At 33.4% G+C, this 19867-nt stretch overlaps 1 protein-coding gene across 3 annotated transcripts in view; it reads right to left on the bottom strand.

The window, feature by feature from the left end:
- Positions 1-19867, bottom strand: part of LOC105226683 (putative polypeptide N-acetylgalactosaminyltransferase 9) — a 160099-nt gene that overhangs the window by 13124 nt on the left and 127108 nt on the right. For 2 of the 3 annotated variants that reach the window (XM_049453730.1, XM_049453731.1), the window contains exons 7-10: positions 10007-10225; positions 4792-4934; positions 2504-2594; positions 2156-2266 (exon numbers count right to left, since the gene is read on the bottom strand). In XM_049453730.1, the coding sequence (XP_049309687.1) occupies positions 2156-2266; positions 2504-2594; positions 4792-4934; positions 10007-10225 (564 nt within the window). Of the gene's footprint in view, positions 1-1606; positions 1712-2155; positions 2267-2503; positions 2595-4791; positions 4935-10006; positions 10226-19867 lie in introns of all 3 variants that reach the window. The other variant, XM_049453732.1, reaches the window with a different exon arrangement.

Below are 19867 nucleotides of genomic sequence, written 5' to 3'. Positions count from 1 at the left end.
AATATGAATCCTTTCACATTTTTATCTTTAGGAGATGTAAAAATAAGACCATAAAGCTTTAAGCTTTATATGAAAAATTTAAGCAAATAGCTTTGGTCAGCACAAATAGTTTTTGATTTTGCAAATATATAGTATATTTTCTACATTTCAAAGCTACAGTGTAAACATTATTCAAAATTGAAAACTGTGAAAGTTTTCGTGCTTTTAGCAAACTTATGACTTACCATAAAATACAATTCTGGATACTTTTAAATTTCCTAATAATCCCATTGAAAACTGCTTAGTACTTTTACCTATTGAAATGTGTGCCCACGAGCTTTTACACTTGAACGGAGCAAATATATATTTCCTGAATATTATATTTGCAGTCTAAATTACTGAGGAAGCTTTTGTGCTTTCAGTAAAGTTTTTTAATAAGCTACAATCTTGTATATTTTTTCATTTCTTAAGAGCTTGCCTTTGAAAACTGTTTTTAATTTCCTAATTTTTTATTTCCTAAAAACTTGCTTTTTAACACTGTTGAGTGCTTTCAGCCATTGAAAAATGTGCTTATGAGCTTTTGCACTGAAACATCAGATCGCCTCACGCCCAAAGAGCGTCGTTAATTAGATTGAATAAGACTATTAAAACAAAGTAGTGAGGCATAGATAATAAAGTCAGTGGTGTATGTATAAAAGCTTGGAAAGAAGCTTTCATTTTAGAAAGTTTTTTGTTTGCACTGAGAAAGCTTCAAAAATAATTACGAAATTCATTGGAAGTCCTAAAAAAATTCTTTCAATGAAAACCTTAATATTTTATTTATCATTTATTGCAGTAATTTTCAGCAAAAAGTTTTGAAGGAAATTTGTAGACGTTGAATCGCTGAGAAACTTTTATAAAGTATTTTGGTTACAGTTCTAGGAGAGGAAGCTTTTACTGAGCTTTTGCTATAAAAAAATGTGGTTTTATGTTTAATCAAAAGCTTTAAGCTTCTGTGAAAGTGCATATAATTGAGCTAAGCATGAAGAATTTTTTCGAGTAATGCGTGAAAGTCGCAAATATTCTACAAAGTAAGGAACTACTATATTTCTAAAGCTTAAGAACTGCAAAAAGAGTATATAAAGGCGGGAGAGAAGGTGGAAAAGTAGTGGTTTTTTGCGAGCAGTGCTCTCTACAAAGATGCAAGCGCTGAAGCTATAGTATAAGCTTTCCTAACCAAACCCTTGATAAACCCACTTACGCAACCCAAAACCCCAACTTCAGCTTTAAGTGTCTTTACCAACACCAAATTAATAAATTAGTACTAAAATGGATAAAAGATGAAAACCTAAAATTTTTAGCATGATATATTTGGTGGGCTTTAGTTTGAGGCAGGCATAATTTGGCTATGATTTCCCTTCAAACCAACTGGCGAAATTTTAGCATAAGTTTTCAACTACTAAAATAAACGCTATAAATAAGATGAGAATGGTATAAATTATAGTGGTAGGTAGGCGCCATTGGGAAAGGTGGAAAAAAAATAGAAATCAAAAAAGCCAAAATAAGTAAATTTTCAGTGGGTGGGGTGGGGTGTTGCTGGTTGGCGCACAGAACGTATGAGTAAGGAAGGCAATGTAAAATAAAGTACCTGATTTCCGCCTTGGCCATGACAAGGATACGGTTCAACGGCCGATTGCACTTCGCTTCCAGTCGCGGCCGAATCGAGACACATATCAGTGTAAATATTTGCAATCTGAAATTGGCAATGAAGTTCGGTTGCAAACGATCAGTACGAAAGCCTAGTGTGGTTGCTATTGTTTTTACTTTCATTTGCAGGCAAACCCATAACCATTTTTATTTTTAACCGAAACATTATTTTTTCCAATTTTTTTCTTGTTGTTTAGTAGTTTTCGCTCAACACAGAAAATATATGTTACAAGGGTTAACGCTAAGTGGGGATTGGGGGTGGTTTAAAGTATAAATTAATTACTCGAAACACGTTAAATATAAATAAAATGAAATATTTGATAATATTTTTGCTAATGTTGCTTTTGTTTTTGGTTTGTGGTACGGAGCTTGTGGCGGTCGCATACTTTCTGTTGCTCATTGTTGCTGTAACATGCAAAATCTTTTTGTTGCTGGCAGCCATTGTTGTTGTTGTTGTTTTGTGTTTAGTTCTAAACACTTTTGCACAAACCTGATTGCCGCCTTGCCTGTGGCAGGGATATAGACCGACTGGCTTCTTCAAGTTCCGCTTGCCCGCCGGGGAGTCCAAGCATGTGCGACCGCCAACGCCTAGATTTCTTATCTGTAATTTGTATTGTTGTTGTTTTGGCATGTTAAAATTTGTGGTTAATTACGTACATACAGTTGTAGTTATATATTTCGGGGAGTGGCTAATATACATTTGTCTATTTTTTTTTGTTGTACATACATAAATTTGTTATAAGATTATTTGTTTAGAAATTTTGACATATACGTATTTGTATTAGTATTCAGGTAAGTAATATGTGTGGGTTGTGTTAGCAATGAACGTGCAACTTACCTCGCCATTCGCCACTGAATCGCCGGGTATGAAGAGTTCTGGGTAGACATTGTCCAGGTACCATTTGAAGCTCTGGCAGCCAAGATTGCGTCTGTGTTGAAAAAATATAAATAAATGTGTGTGTGTTATAAGTATAGATGTATACATAAATGTAAGCTAGAAAAAGAATATGTATATATGATATATGTATACTACAATATTTCAGATACATATCTACATTTTTTGTATCTAGCACATCACATATCAAAGTAATTTGTATTGTTATGCGTTAGTTGAAAAACTTATTTCGAAAGTCGCTTAATATGACAAGAATCTTGAAAATAAGTGTTTTTTCACTTAAAATCCAACTTCGTAAGAGCTGAGGACCCAATATAGCTAATACATTTTTCAAGGTGAGCCTAAGAAATTAAAATTGCGTACCCTTTAATATAACGTATCTATACACTCACAGAATTTGTCAGTCAAGTAACACCCAATACGCTTAAAAATATCTGTTTAAAACGCACCTATTTGAAACATGTTTTGATAAATATGTTGAGAATTACTTAGATGCGTACGCAGCACGAATGAAAATGTTTTCCGGAAGCGAAATATTTATATGAAATTTCTAATTATGGAGTGGAAGTTGCTGCTATGCTACAACTTCTGTTTGAAACCCAAAAGTTTTATTTTGGGCCTGAATGTGAAGGCCTTAGAGGCTTACTATAAAGCCAGCTCAAAAAATTTTTTTTTAATTTAATAATCCGATATAAAAATTGATCTTCAAGGAAAGGGTTTAAATAAAAGAACAAAGATATTCCAAAAAATTCCGAGCGTGCTTACTTTTGTGCCCACACTTTTATATTTAATTCATTTTATTTAAATATTTCAGATAGGTGGCAACCCTTGCAATATATTTTGCAAGTATAAGTTTTCTAAACATTCCCACTTTCATTATAAGCAGCTTAATTTTATCTTCTCAAAATATTTAACAAAAATATAGAAAACGTGGCAACACTAATTAAAATATTTGCAAAAAAATATTCTTTAAGATACTAAATGTACTATAAAACTAAACTTTTGCATTTTTGTTATAATGCAGCTATATTTTATTTTCTCTTTTTTTAATATTACTATATATAGTAAGTTAATATTTATATACATAAATATGTGGCAGCCCTTAAAAATACATTTTCTATTATCTTCTTTTTTTTATTGCCATAGACACCGCTTACGTGGTTTTCTCGTATATCCTGCTGCCAATAGTAATTTTAAATATATTTTAACAAATTAATTTAATAAAAACTTATAACCAGTGGCAACCCTTATTAAAAATATGTTTCGAGTATACGTTTGCTGTACCTCTTCATTTTGATTATATTGCAACTTTAGTTTATCTTATAAATTTTTTACCAAATATTACATCTGGCAACCCTGCTTTAAAGAACATTTTGAAAAAAAAATTTAAAACTATTGCACTGTAACCTACATACATATGTATGTATATTTCTCTTTTAATTTAACTTTTTTGACACAAATTTCAAACAGGTGGCAACCCTGATTAAAAAATTTCGAAAGTATAATTCTTAACCCTGCTTGTGCTGATGTTCTCATTGTTACCTGTAATTAATTTTAATAACCGAAAGTTTATTAAAAAAAAATTTAAAACAAGTGGCAACTCTGAATAAAATTTTGAAGTCTTGTTTACGCTGATATTGTAACTGTTACGTAATTAATTTTAATAATCAAAAATTAATAAACAATTTTAACAAGTGGCAACTCTGAATAAAATTTTAAGGTCTTGTTTATGCTGACATTGTAACTGTTACATGTAATTAATTTTAATAATCAGAAATTAGTAAAATATTTTAAATAGGTGGCAACTATGAATAAAATTTTAAAATATGTTTCTTAGTCTTGTTTATGTTGATGTTTTAACCGTAATTACCAAAGATTAATACAAGTTTTAAACAGACAGATTAAAAAGTTTCTAAATTATATTTCTTAGCCCAAAAAAGAATTCAAATAGGTGGCAACGCTGATTAAACATTTTCGAATTATAAGTGTAAACCGTAATAATTTTCAAACATAAATCTTTTGTTGCTTGTACTTAAAACTCATCACTTCCACACCAATAACATAATATTACGTTTAACTTATTAAATTTGTTTCATAAAAAGTTTTAACACCAGGCAACCCTGTCAAAAAAATATTACAAATTTCATAATATTCGTTGCGGTCAACTCGCAGCACTGATTTCAATAATTTACTTTCTAACCTGCTAATAGAGTTGTTCACTTCATACTCACCTGAGCTCTTTACGTCCGCTCACATCGCCATAGTCACCCTTGTCCTGTCCAATGCGCTGGTAATAGTATTTCGCATAGTCATCTAGCCAGACTTCAGCCAAACGCACCGAGTTCTTCTTCAGCACATTCACACCAGAGCGCCACTGCAAAATGAAGGAAATAAGAAATGAGCAAAATTGAAATGGGAAAAGGGAAACATGAAATTGAAAAACAATTGAAAATTGTGTAAATTAATAGACACGTAGACGGCAGCAGAGCAAATGTGTAAATGAGTTAAGAAGCGCTGGAACGGGGGGAGCGGCGCAGAAGGGGGCACTAATTGAAAATAACAAGAAGACGTGGCAGCTGAACAAGGAAATTGCAGGAGGAGCGCGCATGAGGCAACAATAAAAGTAACGGTATAATTGCCAATATTGTGTATACATGTATGAGTGTGTGTGTTTTTGGCGAAAACATACGAGCGCTTGAATTCCGGGAATGTTTCATTAGTGGACGCCAATCTTCATTTACATATACCAAACAATGCAAGGATGCAGAGATCTACACACACACAACACGCACATGTGTATACTTGTATGTATGTATAAAATGCCAAATTACTGTCTCAGCTGTAGCGTCATTGAAACACTAATTACCTGCCGCCGGTTGGTCGGACGCCTGGTCTCGGGGGCCTCTACGCAATTTTGCTTGTTTTCAAATAATTTCGGCATCACCTGAAAAACAAGCAACGCCGCCTCACCCCAAAGCCAACACAAACACATTTAATATCACCGTAGCAACTTCATTTGTGCAACGCACACACACACAGGCACATGCTCACACATATTTTCAGCAATAGCAACAACTTAATGTTCATAAAGAGTTGCTCGGCGTTGTTGTTTTTGCCTTTTGTCATTCTTTCCTTTTTCGCCTGTTCTTGGCAGCGGCAGGAACATGATTGTCCTTACTTGCCGCAAACCACAGCAGCGATAATTGCTGAAACATGAGCGCAGAGCATGTCCCCTAGCACAAAGCACATAAGAAAAACAACAACAAGCTTGTGAGGGAAAATCAAGAAAAATTGCTGCTACCGTAAGTGTGTAGACATTGTGTCAGAATTGGTTGCTTTTAGCTCGTCAGCGCCCGGCTGACTGCATGCGCTTGGCAGGAAGTGCTTTGTGTTTGTCGTGTTGTTGTTGTGGTTGTTGGGTGCTGTGCTCAAATTAAGCTATATTTGAAAATTTTGTGCGTTTAATCATTGGTTATAAGGACGTGTGTGCTAATGCGTAGAGTTGCCATATGTTTGCAGATAAAGCTTGGAAGTGGAGTGTGACCCAATGGCGTCAGAATCGGTGATGCCGGGTCAAATGATAATTGTAGTATCTTATAGGAACCAAAACTGTCTGCACCGACGTTTTATGAAAATAGTGTTGTTGTATTTTTATAAGAAAGGTAACAAAGCGCGCCCAAAAATATTATATACTTATGTATTTGGTAATGTAAAAATTGAAAGATTGCATACGCGAGAGACCCTGGCTGTAGGTATATACGGGTATACTATATATAGTTGCTTCTTGAAAGCCAAAAAATACTTGGTGGAACGATCTCTGGATTGCCTAAAACCCAACTTTTACTGATATAGATAAACAGAGGCAGCCATATGCTCTGGCATTTCGTTAGCCTCCAGCGGACAGATCGAGGCAGTTGCTATCGGACTTTAAGCGGCTAAAGTCGGTTAAGGTTACATCTTCTGTCAGCCTTCTTATGTCTATACTCTTCGAAAGATAAAATATAAGATTTTGGACAACAAAGGATCTTACTCGCTTTAAGCGCTTAAGGTCGGTCAGATCTTCCGCGACTTACCTTACATATATACCGTTCGAGGAATATAATATAAGATTATGAATACGAAAGGGTCTTACTAATTTTAGATAAAATATCGCCTTACCAGAGCTTTTTCTTTTCGCAAATACTTGTTCAGAAAATTGTGTTCACCGAAATGGCTGGCAGGTTAATGCTGCCTATCTCCGTCTCGTTAAAACGCTGGCAGATCTTCAAGTATGTTCAATGCACTTCGTCATATAGGTTCAGTTCAGACGAGCGCCTGATTAGTGCCCGAACCTGGCTTTAAATAATAAGCCACAACAAACAACAGAAAGAACAACAAGAGAAAAGCCACCATGCAAAGGTGGGGTGGAGTAGTAAGATACTTGGATCCTCTATACTAACCACTATTCCAACACAACCGAACCAAACTGGAGAAAATACAGCCTTAAGAGAAACTCCAGCTACAAAGGCATGAGCCGCAAGACAAGGAGAAGGGAAGAACTACCCAGCAGCCATCACCGAAGTATACTGGGCTCCTCAAAACTCACCGAAACAAGAGTATATCTGTCAATTGAGACAGACAGAAGAAGTATGCTTAGAAAAGTGCAAGGGTATCATGTAAAAAAATAAAGATGGCTATGACAAAACCGAATAACGTCAGCATGGATGTTAAGAATGGAGCGACATAGCTAGATGAACTCTTGGACGTAATCAAGGGGGTAGAAACTGGCTTACCGCAGAAAACAAAAAAAGGCGGAGACAATTACCCCCTTTAAAAATTGTGCAACTGGACTTAACTACTTTGGACTTTTTTCAATATGGATGAGGTCAAAGGCATTTCAGTTTAGAGTTCCCAAGTCAGGGGTTAATTCACGCTTTGCACGAATTGTAAAGTAGATACGATTGAAGCAACTATATAATCTCAACATATCTATTTTGATAATTCTTGAAAAGCCCAATGGAAATTCAAAAAAAATTCTGGAATTAGTAAAATTGAACTACATTTTCTGTGCTATTGACAAAATCCCTCATTTATCAGCAAATTTCTGCCAAAAAATAATATGCTCTTAGAAATCTAAGCTGAGTTTTTAATAGGATTGCATAGGAACTGAGAAGGGGCTCCGACGTATCTGTCATGCCTCTTCCCTGCATTTTCTACATGTGTCATCGTTAATAATACCGCTAAGCCGTCGTCGTTTCGAGACCCTTTTGAATATAAAGCATGCATGTTTTCCTTCTCCTGGCTTGTATATGACCTTGGTCATGCATGCCCTTATACCATTCCATCTCACACCGATCGGCCTGCCCTCTCCTTCGGAAATTTTATTGCGAGTTGTTTTCAGGGCACATTTTCTGATTTGGTTGGCTAAACAAACGAATGAAATTTTTGGTAATCTCATCGACTATTTCGACTTTCGGAGGGCCCTTGTGGTATGGAGCCCAGCATATGTACATGCAAATTCTTTCCTGCAGCCACTATATCTACCGTCTTCCAGCTTCTAAGACGCAATGCGATGTGAGATTAATGCTTTAATTTAGAACCAGCAAAATATTTATCATTTAGCAAAATTTGTAACTCCATCTGACTCCCTCGTTTTTACTAATTAATACGTTAACCAGAATGTATGGTAACTCTTTCCCTTTTCATTTCATCAGCACCACCGTACCTTATACAACGTTTTCGCTTTGTGGTGCTTCGGCTTCCATGCGAGCACTCACCCTAGTCTACCAGTACTCGACCGCTGTTTTCAGCACGTGCCCTAACAGTAATTGATGTAACAACACATGCGACTAATAGCAATCTTGCTTACTTTACTCTCTACTTATTCTCCCCGATATTTATATTTGTAAACGGCAGTATATCCTCACCAAAGCACTCGCTTTGCTGCTATGTAACTCGTCCTGTTAGCCGAGTTGCTTATTGTTCGTCAGGTGTTAAACAGCATATAGGTTTTCCTGCACTGCCCGAACAAATGGAGTGTCAACACTTGGCTCATGGACAGGTGATACATGCATGTAGGTATGTACATACATATGTCCTTAATATCGTGCGCTTTTATTTTTGCCACGGACAACAAACCGTTTGCTTGGCTAGCCAGGTGGCTTGTTTATTTATTGCACAATATCCTTGGGGGTCTTGGCAACCAAGGTGTGGGAGTATGACATGGTGTAAGTTATATTCGTATTGTAAGCTCTTATTTCACTCTGGGTGAAGGTTTAAGTGCGCACAAGTGCTTTGCTTGCCTACTTACATTAAAGCTTATTTACATACCTACTATTTGTATAGACACTTCGGCTGGACGGAGTAACAAATGCAGCAAAACATTAAAATATCAGATTTTCTACGTTGAAATAGTATGAATGCTCCGTCACCAGCTTTTATCAAGCCATTAGTATAAAGCGATAAGCGGCGGTTGTGAGTCAGCTATTTAGTCTATTAAACCCTTTTTAAAGTTTAGATGCACCAATAACTAAAGACTTATAAGAAGCAAAGTTCCAGACAGGGGACATGGCTTAGAAATTTTCTTGCCCATAAAATCAGAGCATGAGATACTGATCCACTGAATCAACGCTACGAAATGATATATGAAAGATAGACAGAGTAGCTCAAGTCTGAGGGTAGACCATCTAAACGAAGACACGAATACAAATCGAGCAAATCCGTAATGAGTAGGTTGAGTTTAGGGATCAGGCCCAGAATTATACTTGAATGCATACTAGAGGGCAGTTGAGATCTATTATTGGTCACTTAAGGGCAGTAATTACATATTTCGGTAGTCTGGATGCATTGTCGACAGTGTCGAGTTTAGGGATCACGTTCAGAATCATATTTGGAAGCATTCTGGAGGACCGTTGAGATCTATTATTCGTCATTCAAAGAGAGTAACGACATGATGCGCGAGCTTCTGAATGCATTGTGGAGGTAGAGTTGGTCGACGGAGTGATACATTGGCAGTATGAATCCATAAAACATGACTTAAGGCTTGGTTAGACCTTATGATTAATACAATCATTGCTTGTATCACACCTAAACGAGTTAAAGTTTGTACGTCTTACGACTTTTAGGGCTCCTACAGCCTACAATAAAGCTCGAATCAGGGCTGAACTCAAGGTCAACTCAGATCAGGTTCAGTCGAAGCAACTCTGTTTCCAGGTGTTGATTCAGTTATGATAATATTAGCTTAGGACTTACTAGTTGCTTACTAGTTCGAACTTGTTGAGTGGCGTAAGACTCGTCAAAGTCACTTCAGTTGAAATTTCGCGAAATTAAGTTAGGTGACTCTTCTTTGCCGATTTTAAGCTCGCGGATTATGAAAAAATCGGACCAGCTATCATTTTCTCTCTCTTGCGAAACGAGAGACATATTTCAGATGTCTTATTCTCTACCTCTCTTTTCTTCTCCACTTACCTTATATGGTGAACGCTTGCGGAATATATGCCCCACATGTGAGCATGGTATAATCTCCAGTGTGCCACCACACATCCATGTTTTAAAAGATAATTCCAAATTCTCACCACCCCAAATATCGAAACCAGAATCATACGTGCCAAGACGTTCGAAGAATTTACGATCTATGGAGAACAGACCGCCAGCCATAGTGGGTGAGTACACCGGTTCAGCGGAGTTCTGAAAGAGAGAAAAGAAGGTTTTTATTTCATTTTTATGGGTATATTTTTTTTATAAAATTTTAAGTGTTGAGAGATGTTTATACCCTTAACAAGGTAAATTGAGTTATCTAGGATATTTGTAACACCCAGAAGTGACATGTCTGGCTTAAAATATATATAAAAGGTTCAGCATGAGCATGAGCTGGTCGCAATTTAGAGATATCGATCTGAAATTTTCCACACTTATTTTTCTAATCAAGAAGCTGCTCACTTGTCCAAACCGCCGATATCAGACCACAGTAGCCTATAGCTGCCATATAAACAGAACTATCGGAAGTCCTTGCATGGAAATCTTTTTTATTTGATGAGCTATCCTTACGAAATTCGGCACGAATTGTTTCCTAAGGCAATAGTATAAACTACGAAGAAATTGTCTAGAACAGGTCACTATAGCATATGGCTGTCATATAAACTGAACGATCGGATTCAAGTCTTTGTATAGGAAACTTTTTTATTTGAAGAGATATCCTCATGAAATTTGGCATAAATTATTGCCTAAAGAAATAGTGAGATATGCTCAGAAATTCTTGAAATCGGACAACTATAGGATATAGCTGCCATATGAACTGAGCGAAAGGAATCCAGTCCTTGTATGGAAAATTTTTTTATTTTACAAGATATTTGCAACAAATTCGGTATGGACTATCCCCTAATACAACGGCATAATATCCGTAGAAATCGTTTTGATTGGAACACTATAGCATATAGCTGCCATACAAATGGACCGATCAAAATAAATTCCTTGAATGGGAAACTTTTTTATATGACAAGATATTTTCATGAAATTCGGCATGTGTTATTCTCAAAAGTAACGGTACATTCTTCGAAGAAATTGCTTTGATCGGACCACTGTAGCCTATAGCTGTCAAACAAATTAACTGATCAAAATCAAGATCTTGTATGGAAGATATTCTTTGTGAAGCTTCAGAGCAACCGAAGTTAACAATTTATAAAAAGAAATATATTTTAATTTAACGACATAAAAGCTTTCGATAAAAAAAATATCTTTTTCCTCCGAAATTACCCCCCAAAACCCCACTTGTTTGCTTTTATTGCTACTATAAATCTACTTTCGCTTCCCCTTTGCTTAAACGCACTCGACGACTTGTACAAATACAAATACAAAGTAGTGGCACTTTGGATAACGGTTCACTTGTCAGTGCCGGCAAATAGATTTAATTGTTTGATCTCAGCTGTGTAATTAAAAATGTATATGTAGACAGTATTTCCTAGTGTTTGGCATTTTAACCCAACACGCGCTCGATTAGTTAGAATTCCACACTAATGCAACTTGAAAGTGTGTACTTTCTGTCGATTGCTTCAACATATACACACACATGCTTGCTTAAATTTATACGAGTGTGTACTTTGCTTTATTTGAAATGTGTTTCGCTTTTATAGCTGCCCTGTGAGGGCCAAACAGTGGCGCAGTAGTAGCAGGATAGAGGTAGAGAAAATGTCATTTCAAGTGAAGACATACATACATACATATATTTATTTATATATATATACACATATCTACAAAAGCTTGCACGCTCTGAGCTACCACTATATACATATGTGTGTGTGTGCTTGTGAGCATGAAAATAAATTGAATCACATAAGTACATTTAATTTTTGTAATTGAAACAAAGCAACATTAAGTTAATTGCACTGACATGAACAGGCGAGCGAGTGCGTGAAAAGAAATTATGGGGGGCAAGTTTAATTGTGTGTGTTTGTGTTACGTGTCAGGGAATAACAGCGCGCAAGCACTGTTGCTGCGTTTGGCAGCATGAAATGCCTGCCTGACTGGAAAAAAGTCATTTTACAATTATAATTTTCTCCGGAAATGGCAAATTTGCAGAAATACAAAGATGCTATAAAAATATAAAATCGATAAAATTGCTATAAAAAATATAAAATTGCTGTAAAATTGTGATATTTCATAAAGAAAATATATATTCTCATTAAATTGCTGTAATTGACATGTTTGAGAGCAGTTTAAGCGATAATTATACAAAAAACGTAGCCTATCCAGAGGCGCATATTCATTTTGTGCTGCTTCTGGCATGAAAATGTTATTGTTGTTAGAGATAACTGACATTTTTATGTCCGAAAATTATACTAGATACTTTCAAACTTAGATAAAAATAAATTAGCGTCGCTGATTTGCTACGGAAACGGCAATTTTGCAAAAATAAATTTGCTATAAAAATATAAAATTGAAAAATTGCTATAAAAATGTAGTAATTCATAAAGAGAATACATATTCTCATTAAATTGCTGTAATTGACATGTTTAAAAGCAGTTTAAGCGATAAGTATACAAAAAACGTAGCCTATCCACAGGCGTATTTACATTTTATACCACTTTCAAAATCAATTTCCAGCAAAACTACGAGTCGAATAGAAAAAAGTTGTATGGCAATGTTGCAGATAATGAAAATACCTATAACTCCTTTATACAGAGTTTTTCCACATAACCTCAAAATTAATGAGAAAAATTCGAAAAACTCAGAAAAATTAAATATTCGTCTCCGAGAACGCTAAAAATTGGACATTCACTTTCGTCGAAAATGAATTTGCGGTGTTTTTTGAAAAAAATTGAATTTTACCAAAAATTTGATTTTTTCGAGTCATGCCGAAATTTAATAGTGATTTGCATTTGCACAGAAAAATAGTTAAACACCCAAAACTGTCAACTTTTTTGAGTAAAAACATTTTAGTTTTGCACAAAAACCACTTTCCTTTGTGAAATATTCTCATTTCCCATTCAACAACCGTAATCTCTCTTGCAACTGTCATCCCATTCATATTTTGCTTTAGTAATCTGCAAACTGTTCGCATTTTTACGCTACAAATAACGCTGTCAGAGCGTGTGAAAAGTGGCGAATAATGCGGGAAACTAGGTGCCAGACAAGTGCGGCACTTGACCCCAAATGTCTTCTCTAAATGTCCACTTTGCACTGCTTTCCGTAGCCAGCTTTGCCTGGTCGTCAGCATTTCCGTAACGGATTTATTATTTGTGAAGAAGCTTTAGTCAAAAAAAAAAAACGAGAGTGCGGCATACAAAAAGGGAGCGAAGGATAAAGACAGGACGTAGAATGCCAACCGCCAGCAACGGCGGAAGCGTTTATTTGTGCTTTGCAAATAATCTGACGTTTTGAGGGTGGAATAACAACGGCGTTTGTTTGCGCGAAAAATCGACAAAAATTCTAATGATTGTGAATATTTTTGAGATAGACTTTTTTTCATTTTGGTGAATATTTAGCAACTTTTTTCAATATTTAAAAATTTTTTTTTTGTTTGATATAATTTAATTTTAAAAGCTGGGCCAACATTAATTTCATTATGATTTAAATAAAAAAAAAAATTAACTATATTTTTAATTTAATGTTTTTTTTTAATTATTATATAAATAATTTTTTTTTATTTAAAATTGTGTTTATTAAATTAATTTAATGCATAATCCCCAAAAAAAATTTAATTTAATTTAGCAATGAATTTATATTAAAAAATTAAGTCATATTTAAATATTAATTTAAAAAATTAATTAATTAGTACAATATTTTTAAATTTAATTTCATAAAAGATTTTAGTTTAAAAAATAATGCAACAATAAATTATTAATTTTAAAACTTGAAAAACAAAATGTGATATACAAAATCAATAAATAATTTCTTATATAATTCCATAAAATTTTTAAATCTAAAAAAATATAAATATGAAAAATTAATCTAAAACAATATTGATAAGAAAAAAAATCAATAAAAACAACAAAAATATTTTCTACTATAATTTTATAAAATGTTTAAATCAAAAAATGATGATTACATATAAAAATTCAAATAAAAAAATATAAAAAAATTTAATTTGAAAAACTATTGAAAACACTGTGACTTAAAAAATGAATTTATGAAAGCTACTATAAAATAATTTTGTCAAGAAAAAAAATAATCAAAAAAATTACTATATTTTAATTTTTTAAATTACTATATTTTTTTAATTTAATTCCAAAAAATTGAAAAATTGAATTTTATATTTGTATAAAATAATTTTATCAAGAAAAAAATTAATTAACAAAAATTACTACATTTTTTTTATTTAATTCTAAAAAATTGACTTCCAAAAATTAAGTAATATTGCAAATAATAATATAAAAAAATATTTGTTTAAAAAAAGTAATAAAAATTTTGTTAAAAAAATTAATGAATAAAAATAGTTCAACAGTCTTAATTTTTTTTCCATAAAATAATAAACTAAAGAATAAATATTTATTATTATTTTTTTTTTTCTATTTATTATTTATTTAATTGAAGTATTAAAAGAAATATTTAAACAAAAAAATTATTACAAAAAATAATAATTAAAAATACTACATATTTCATTGGTTCACTATTTACTGTGTTATTGATTCGTTTTTATATCAGTTTGCTTGAAAATCCTTGACAATTTTTCTGAAATTTTTTTGTGTTAGATTTTTTACTACATTTCAGCTACTGGCTTTTGTGAGCATTGCAATCTTTTCAAACACTTCTGTTCCGTTTTAACTTCTGCTTTTGTCGTAAAAAATTGTTGCATACTTTTTTGCGTCTACCACTGATAACTCACACGCTACGTTCATTTAAATTGCTAACAAACAAAAACAAAGAAAAAACTATTTTTTCACCTTCACTATATTTGTTCTTCTTTTACTATAAAGCTCGCTTGCTTATTGCCTGTTGTCACAGTCTCAGCAATCTTCACGTTACATATCTGTGTGTGCACATTCATTTATTCATTCCATTGAGTAGCTTTGTTTGTGCACAAGCACACACACACACAGACGCAAACACGAATAAACGAATGTTTGTGCATTAGTTTGGTGTTTTTGGCAGTTTGCAAATTGCTTTAGGATTTTGTTGGCAAATAGACAGCCAGTCAGCTAGTCAGTCACTCAGCTATACGCTCGAAAAAGCTGGCGCATCACTTTCCGTTATACTACAACCGCCATTTTGAATGCCGGAAATTTCTAGAAAAAAAGTACACTTTTTACTCAATTGCCATTTTTTCCTCGCAGAGCTAACATAATTCTGTGTGAAAAGTTTTTTTGTGCGGTAACTCTAGGCAAACGGCCACACTATATACTCGGTCATTGCAGCCTTTAATATTCGCTTACAAATTTTTTTGTAGGTTGCTTGTGTTTTTCCACGAAATTTTCCGTCCTTTAGTCAGACTACATGCAATCGCACTAATACTAGTTGGGCTAACGATTGTCCAACGAGTTGGGGGAAAAAAGTGTGAGAAAAAATTGCTCCACTCACTCAATATCTCACTTGCTCTATGCATGAGTGATTTCTACCAGGCGTATTAGCAGCGCAGCGTTTATATCACGCCGACTTTGTGACTGATAACGGTACACACACATGTATAAAAACATGGCTGGCGGGCGTTAGAGTGTCTTAATTTCGCATTCAAAAGTCTTTGAACATAACAAATAACAATTTTTGTGTGTATGGATGTATGGATGTCGGTATATACATACATATGTATAGTAAATACATATGTAGCTGATACTTGAGTGCAGTCATTACCAATAATATGTGATTAAGCTTTATTAAAAAATATTTTATTGCTCCGTTCAAAGGTTAGAAGGGGTGCTATGGTGTTTGACAAACAAGATAGCACACTGTAACATAACATAACTTAACATAACGTAACATTATATAACATACTAGAACAGAACTTAACATAACTTAACTTGATTTAACTTAATTTAACTTAACTTAACTTAACTTAACTTAACGTAACTTAACTTAACTTAACTTAACTTAACTTAACTTAACTTAACTTAACTTAACTTAACTTAACTTAACTTAACTTAACTTAACTTAACTTAACTTAACTTAACTTAACTTAACTTAACTGAACTTAACTTAACGTAGCGTAACATAACTTAACTTAACTTAACTTAACTTAATTTAACTTAACTTAACTTAACATAACGTAGCGTAACATAAAATAACTTAATTTAACATAACGTAGCAAAACATAACATAAAATAACAAAACTTAACATAACGTAACAAAACATAACACGACATATCAAGCAATAACTGTTGATCAAGGAATAATACTATAAATAATAACTTAGTAGTTTAACATATATCATTATAATATAGCAAAACATAACATTAGATAACTTCAATACACAACCTAACATAGCATAACATAACAAAGCATAAAATAACATAACATACAATAACAAAGGATAGCAAACCCTAGACTAATTTAATCTAGCTGCTTGAATCACCTATCACCTTTTATTGATATGACTGCCATCTGCCTACATTGGCACACGTTAGCTCCATACATTCTTCACGCAATGACAGTTTGCGCCAGCTCAGAAACGTATTAGCAAAGCAAAAACAAAAAAAAATGCCAAAAGTGACTAGGACACAGCAGCTTTGTAAAGCCCTAAAAAAATGCGGCAAATTTATTCGTTTTCTTGATAGCCCTAGACAATTTACGGCATATTGATTGGCCAATTGAGGCGTGAAAATTTCTCGTAGCTACAGTGCGTTAAATAAATTGGTCGACGTACGTGTTGTGTGGATGAGTGGAAATTGTTTTTCCTTGCGATTGCACTTTTTTAAGTAGCGGCAAATAAAATACAAACCTGAGAGAGAAAGTGAGTGAGTTATGTGTTTGCTTTCAAGCAATTGCACAATTATTCGGCGGTGGAAAACGGTATATAGTTACTAGGTATAGGCATTTAGCTAAGTTTCCTTCCACTCAGGGTGAAATTCATATATGAGTTTCAGCAACAAAATATGGCTAAGCTTTGATCGGAAATATTACGCATAGCTACTGTATGCAGTTATAACGAGATACTCATACTTTATCCAAGTCACATTCTTGGGTGTGGTGAGTAAACATCCTCCTTCAGGCTGGTGACTCTATACGAGTACACTTCGATCGTAGGAAGATCGTAAGCTAAAACTAAAGCTTTGGTACTCTGGAATCCTCGCGCGCTGTGTTTCAATTCCATATTTTATTCTTATTTTCACATATTTTTGCAAATAACTAAAATAATATATAGTTAATACAACTTATCACAGAGGAGTCTACAGAACGAACTCATATTTGTAACCAAGGATTGTGACCATACCAGCTTGCACAAAAAAGGAGAATATAATAGTGCTCTACTCTAACATACATATATGCTAACACAAAGTTCGGTGCAAAACGTATGTGAGGAAAATATTGTTATCCTGGCAGAACTTTCTCTCCTTGCTTTCGGTCAAATTTTCACGGAATTAAAGTTTAAAGAAATGCAAAGTAAACTTTACTTAATGCACGATTACGCACCTGACCATAAATTCCATGCCATAGCAACTAGAAACACGGAAAGAGGTCATGCAAGGCATAGAGAAAAGAGTAATAATATTGTATATATTATAAAATCGTGAGAAGAGAAATTGCGTGTTCGATTTCTTTCTTTTTTATAGATCTGTGTAACTTTTTAAAACCGTAAAGTTTTGAATATATAAATAAACTATTTGTTTTTTTTTTTTTTAAATCTCTTAGTTATGAGAATTTTAGTTTTGATGAAAGTATTTGATGAAATCGAAAGCAATAGTGAAACATTCAAAATTAATCCAACAACATGACAAAACCTTTTGAAAAAAGGAAATCATCTGAAAACCTTTGAAGCTTTCAGTGACTGCGAAAGCTCAATTTTGTTTACATAAAGATTATATAAAAATTAAAACTATTTATTAAAACAACAATAGAAATTCAAGGCAGCCTTTCAAAAAAAATTTTATTTGAAAACTAAGCTTTAGAGCTTTCGATGATTATGAAAGCTCAAATTTACACAAAGTTTATAAAAATTAAAAATATGCTTATAATTGGCAGAAAAAATTCGAAAGCCTTTCGAAAAAAAAAATATCTGAAATTAAGATTAGAGCTTTCGGTGACTACTCGTATGTAAGCTCAATTTTGTTTAGCCAAAAAGTTTGTAGAAATTAAGAATTAGCACTGAAGTAAAATAAGAAATCCTAAGCCTTTTGAATAAAAAAAGTTTATCTGAGATCCATAGTTTAGAGCTTTCGGTGACTGTGAAAGCTCAATTTTTTTATATACAAAGTTAACCAAAATTAAAAATATGCATTAAATATATACACAAAATCATCCGATAATTTCAAAAAAAAATTAACCGAAAACCAAAATTTAAAGCTCTCAGTCACTAGAAAAGCTTAATTTTGTATTAACTACAAGTTTAAAATACTAAAAATATTTTGAAGAATTTTCGAAGAAAATTATCTGAAAATCAAAATTTAGAGCTTTCGGGCACTATGAAAGCTTAATGTGTTTTATAAACAAAGTTAACAAAAATTAAAAATGTGCATTAAATCAACATAAAAAACCAAAGACTTTCAAAAAATTATCTGATTAAATATGGATTAAATCAACATAAACAAAAATCCGAAGACTTTCTATAAAATTTTTGAGAGCTTATTTTATTTGTATAAAAAGTTTATAGAAATTAAAGGATGCCTTAAGACAGCATATAAAGAATGCTTAGTTATATTTCGCAAAGAAAATATCTTAAAAACAAGATAGTGAGCTTTTGATGGCTATGAAAGCTCGATTTTGTTAACACAAAAAGTTCGCAGAAATTGAAAATATGCATGAATATAACATATAAAATAACCTAAGTTAAAATTTCAAAATAATATTAACTCAAAAACGAGGTTTATAGCTTTCCGGTAAGCTTTCAAAATCCGAAAATAACAGATAAATAGATTTGAAACTTAACATAATAATAAAAAGCTCAATAAAAGTGCTGCTATCAATTACTATATAACCCACAAATAATGCGATTTCATTATGTTACGTTAATTTTCAATTAATTTTTTTTTTTGTTTTTCTTAAAATATAGAATGGGTCACACATAAAAGTACTACTTTGAAATAGCGCCACAGCAATTTCGTGAAAAAGAATTGCTTCATTTCTCAACCCGATAATACCTTGTGACATATTACGCTCAATTTGGTACATTGAGCGCACCACAAAGTGTATTGGTGAAATGGCTTAAAACTTTATTGACGCCATGAAAATTGATGCTGAAAAATACGCGCGACCTCAATGAAGTAAAAAGGAATTACGAGTGCAAAATATTTCAGGATTTTAAGCGCCTGCATTTCTTGTGCACGCATGACGGCTCTAAACTTTTATTGCACACTTGCAACTTTCACGCTGTTTAAACAGACGCACGGAAGAGGAAATGAAAATACTTGGAAATTGTTGAGCGAGAAAGGCGTTAAATAGAGAGAGAGATAGAGAATGAAATATAGAGGTAGTTGCAGCATTGTATTTGCGCCAGAAATCAGCACACCTTTCGTAGCCGGGCACAAAAACGCATTTTTAGTTGTTTGAATAACCATCTTCTGGTTGCCATGCTTGTGTGCGTGGTTGTATTAGTACGAAGCTTGCAATTTTCTTAGCATGCGGCAGTTGCCAATTTTTTTTCACTGACTGACAGGATCTGCCATATTGGCAAGCAATGATGCTCCACAACACTTTTTTCGTCCACAATTGCTGGGGGTTCCTTACTCCTTCGCCGGTGCTCTCAGG

This window comes from Bactrocera dorsalis, chromosome 3 (genome assembly GCF_023373825.1).
Source record: "Bactrocera dorsalis isolate Fly_Bdor chromosome 3, ASM2337382v1, whole genome shotgun sequence".
NCBI classification, from domain to species: Eukaryota; Metazoa; Arthropoda; class Insecta; order Diptera; family Tephritidae; genus Bactrocera; species Bactrocera dorsalis.
This window is presented reverse-complemented; position numbering and strand designations above follow the sequence as displayed.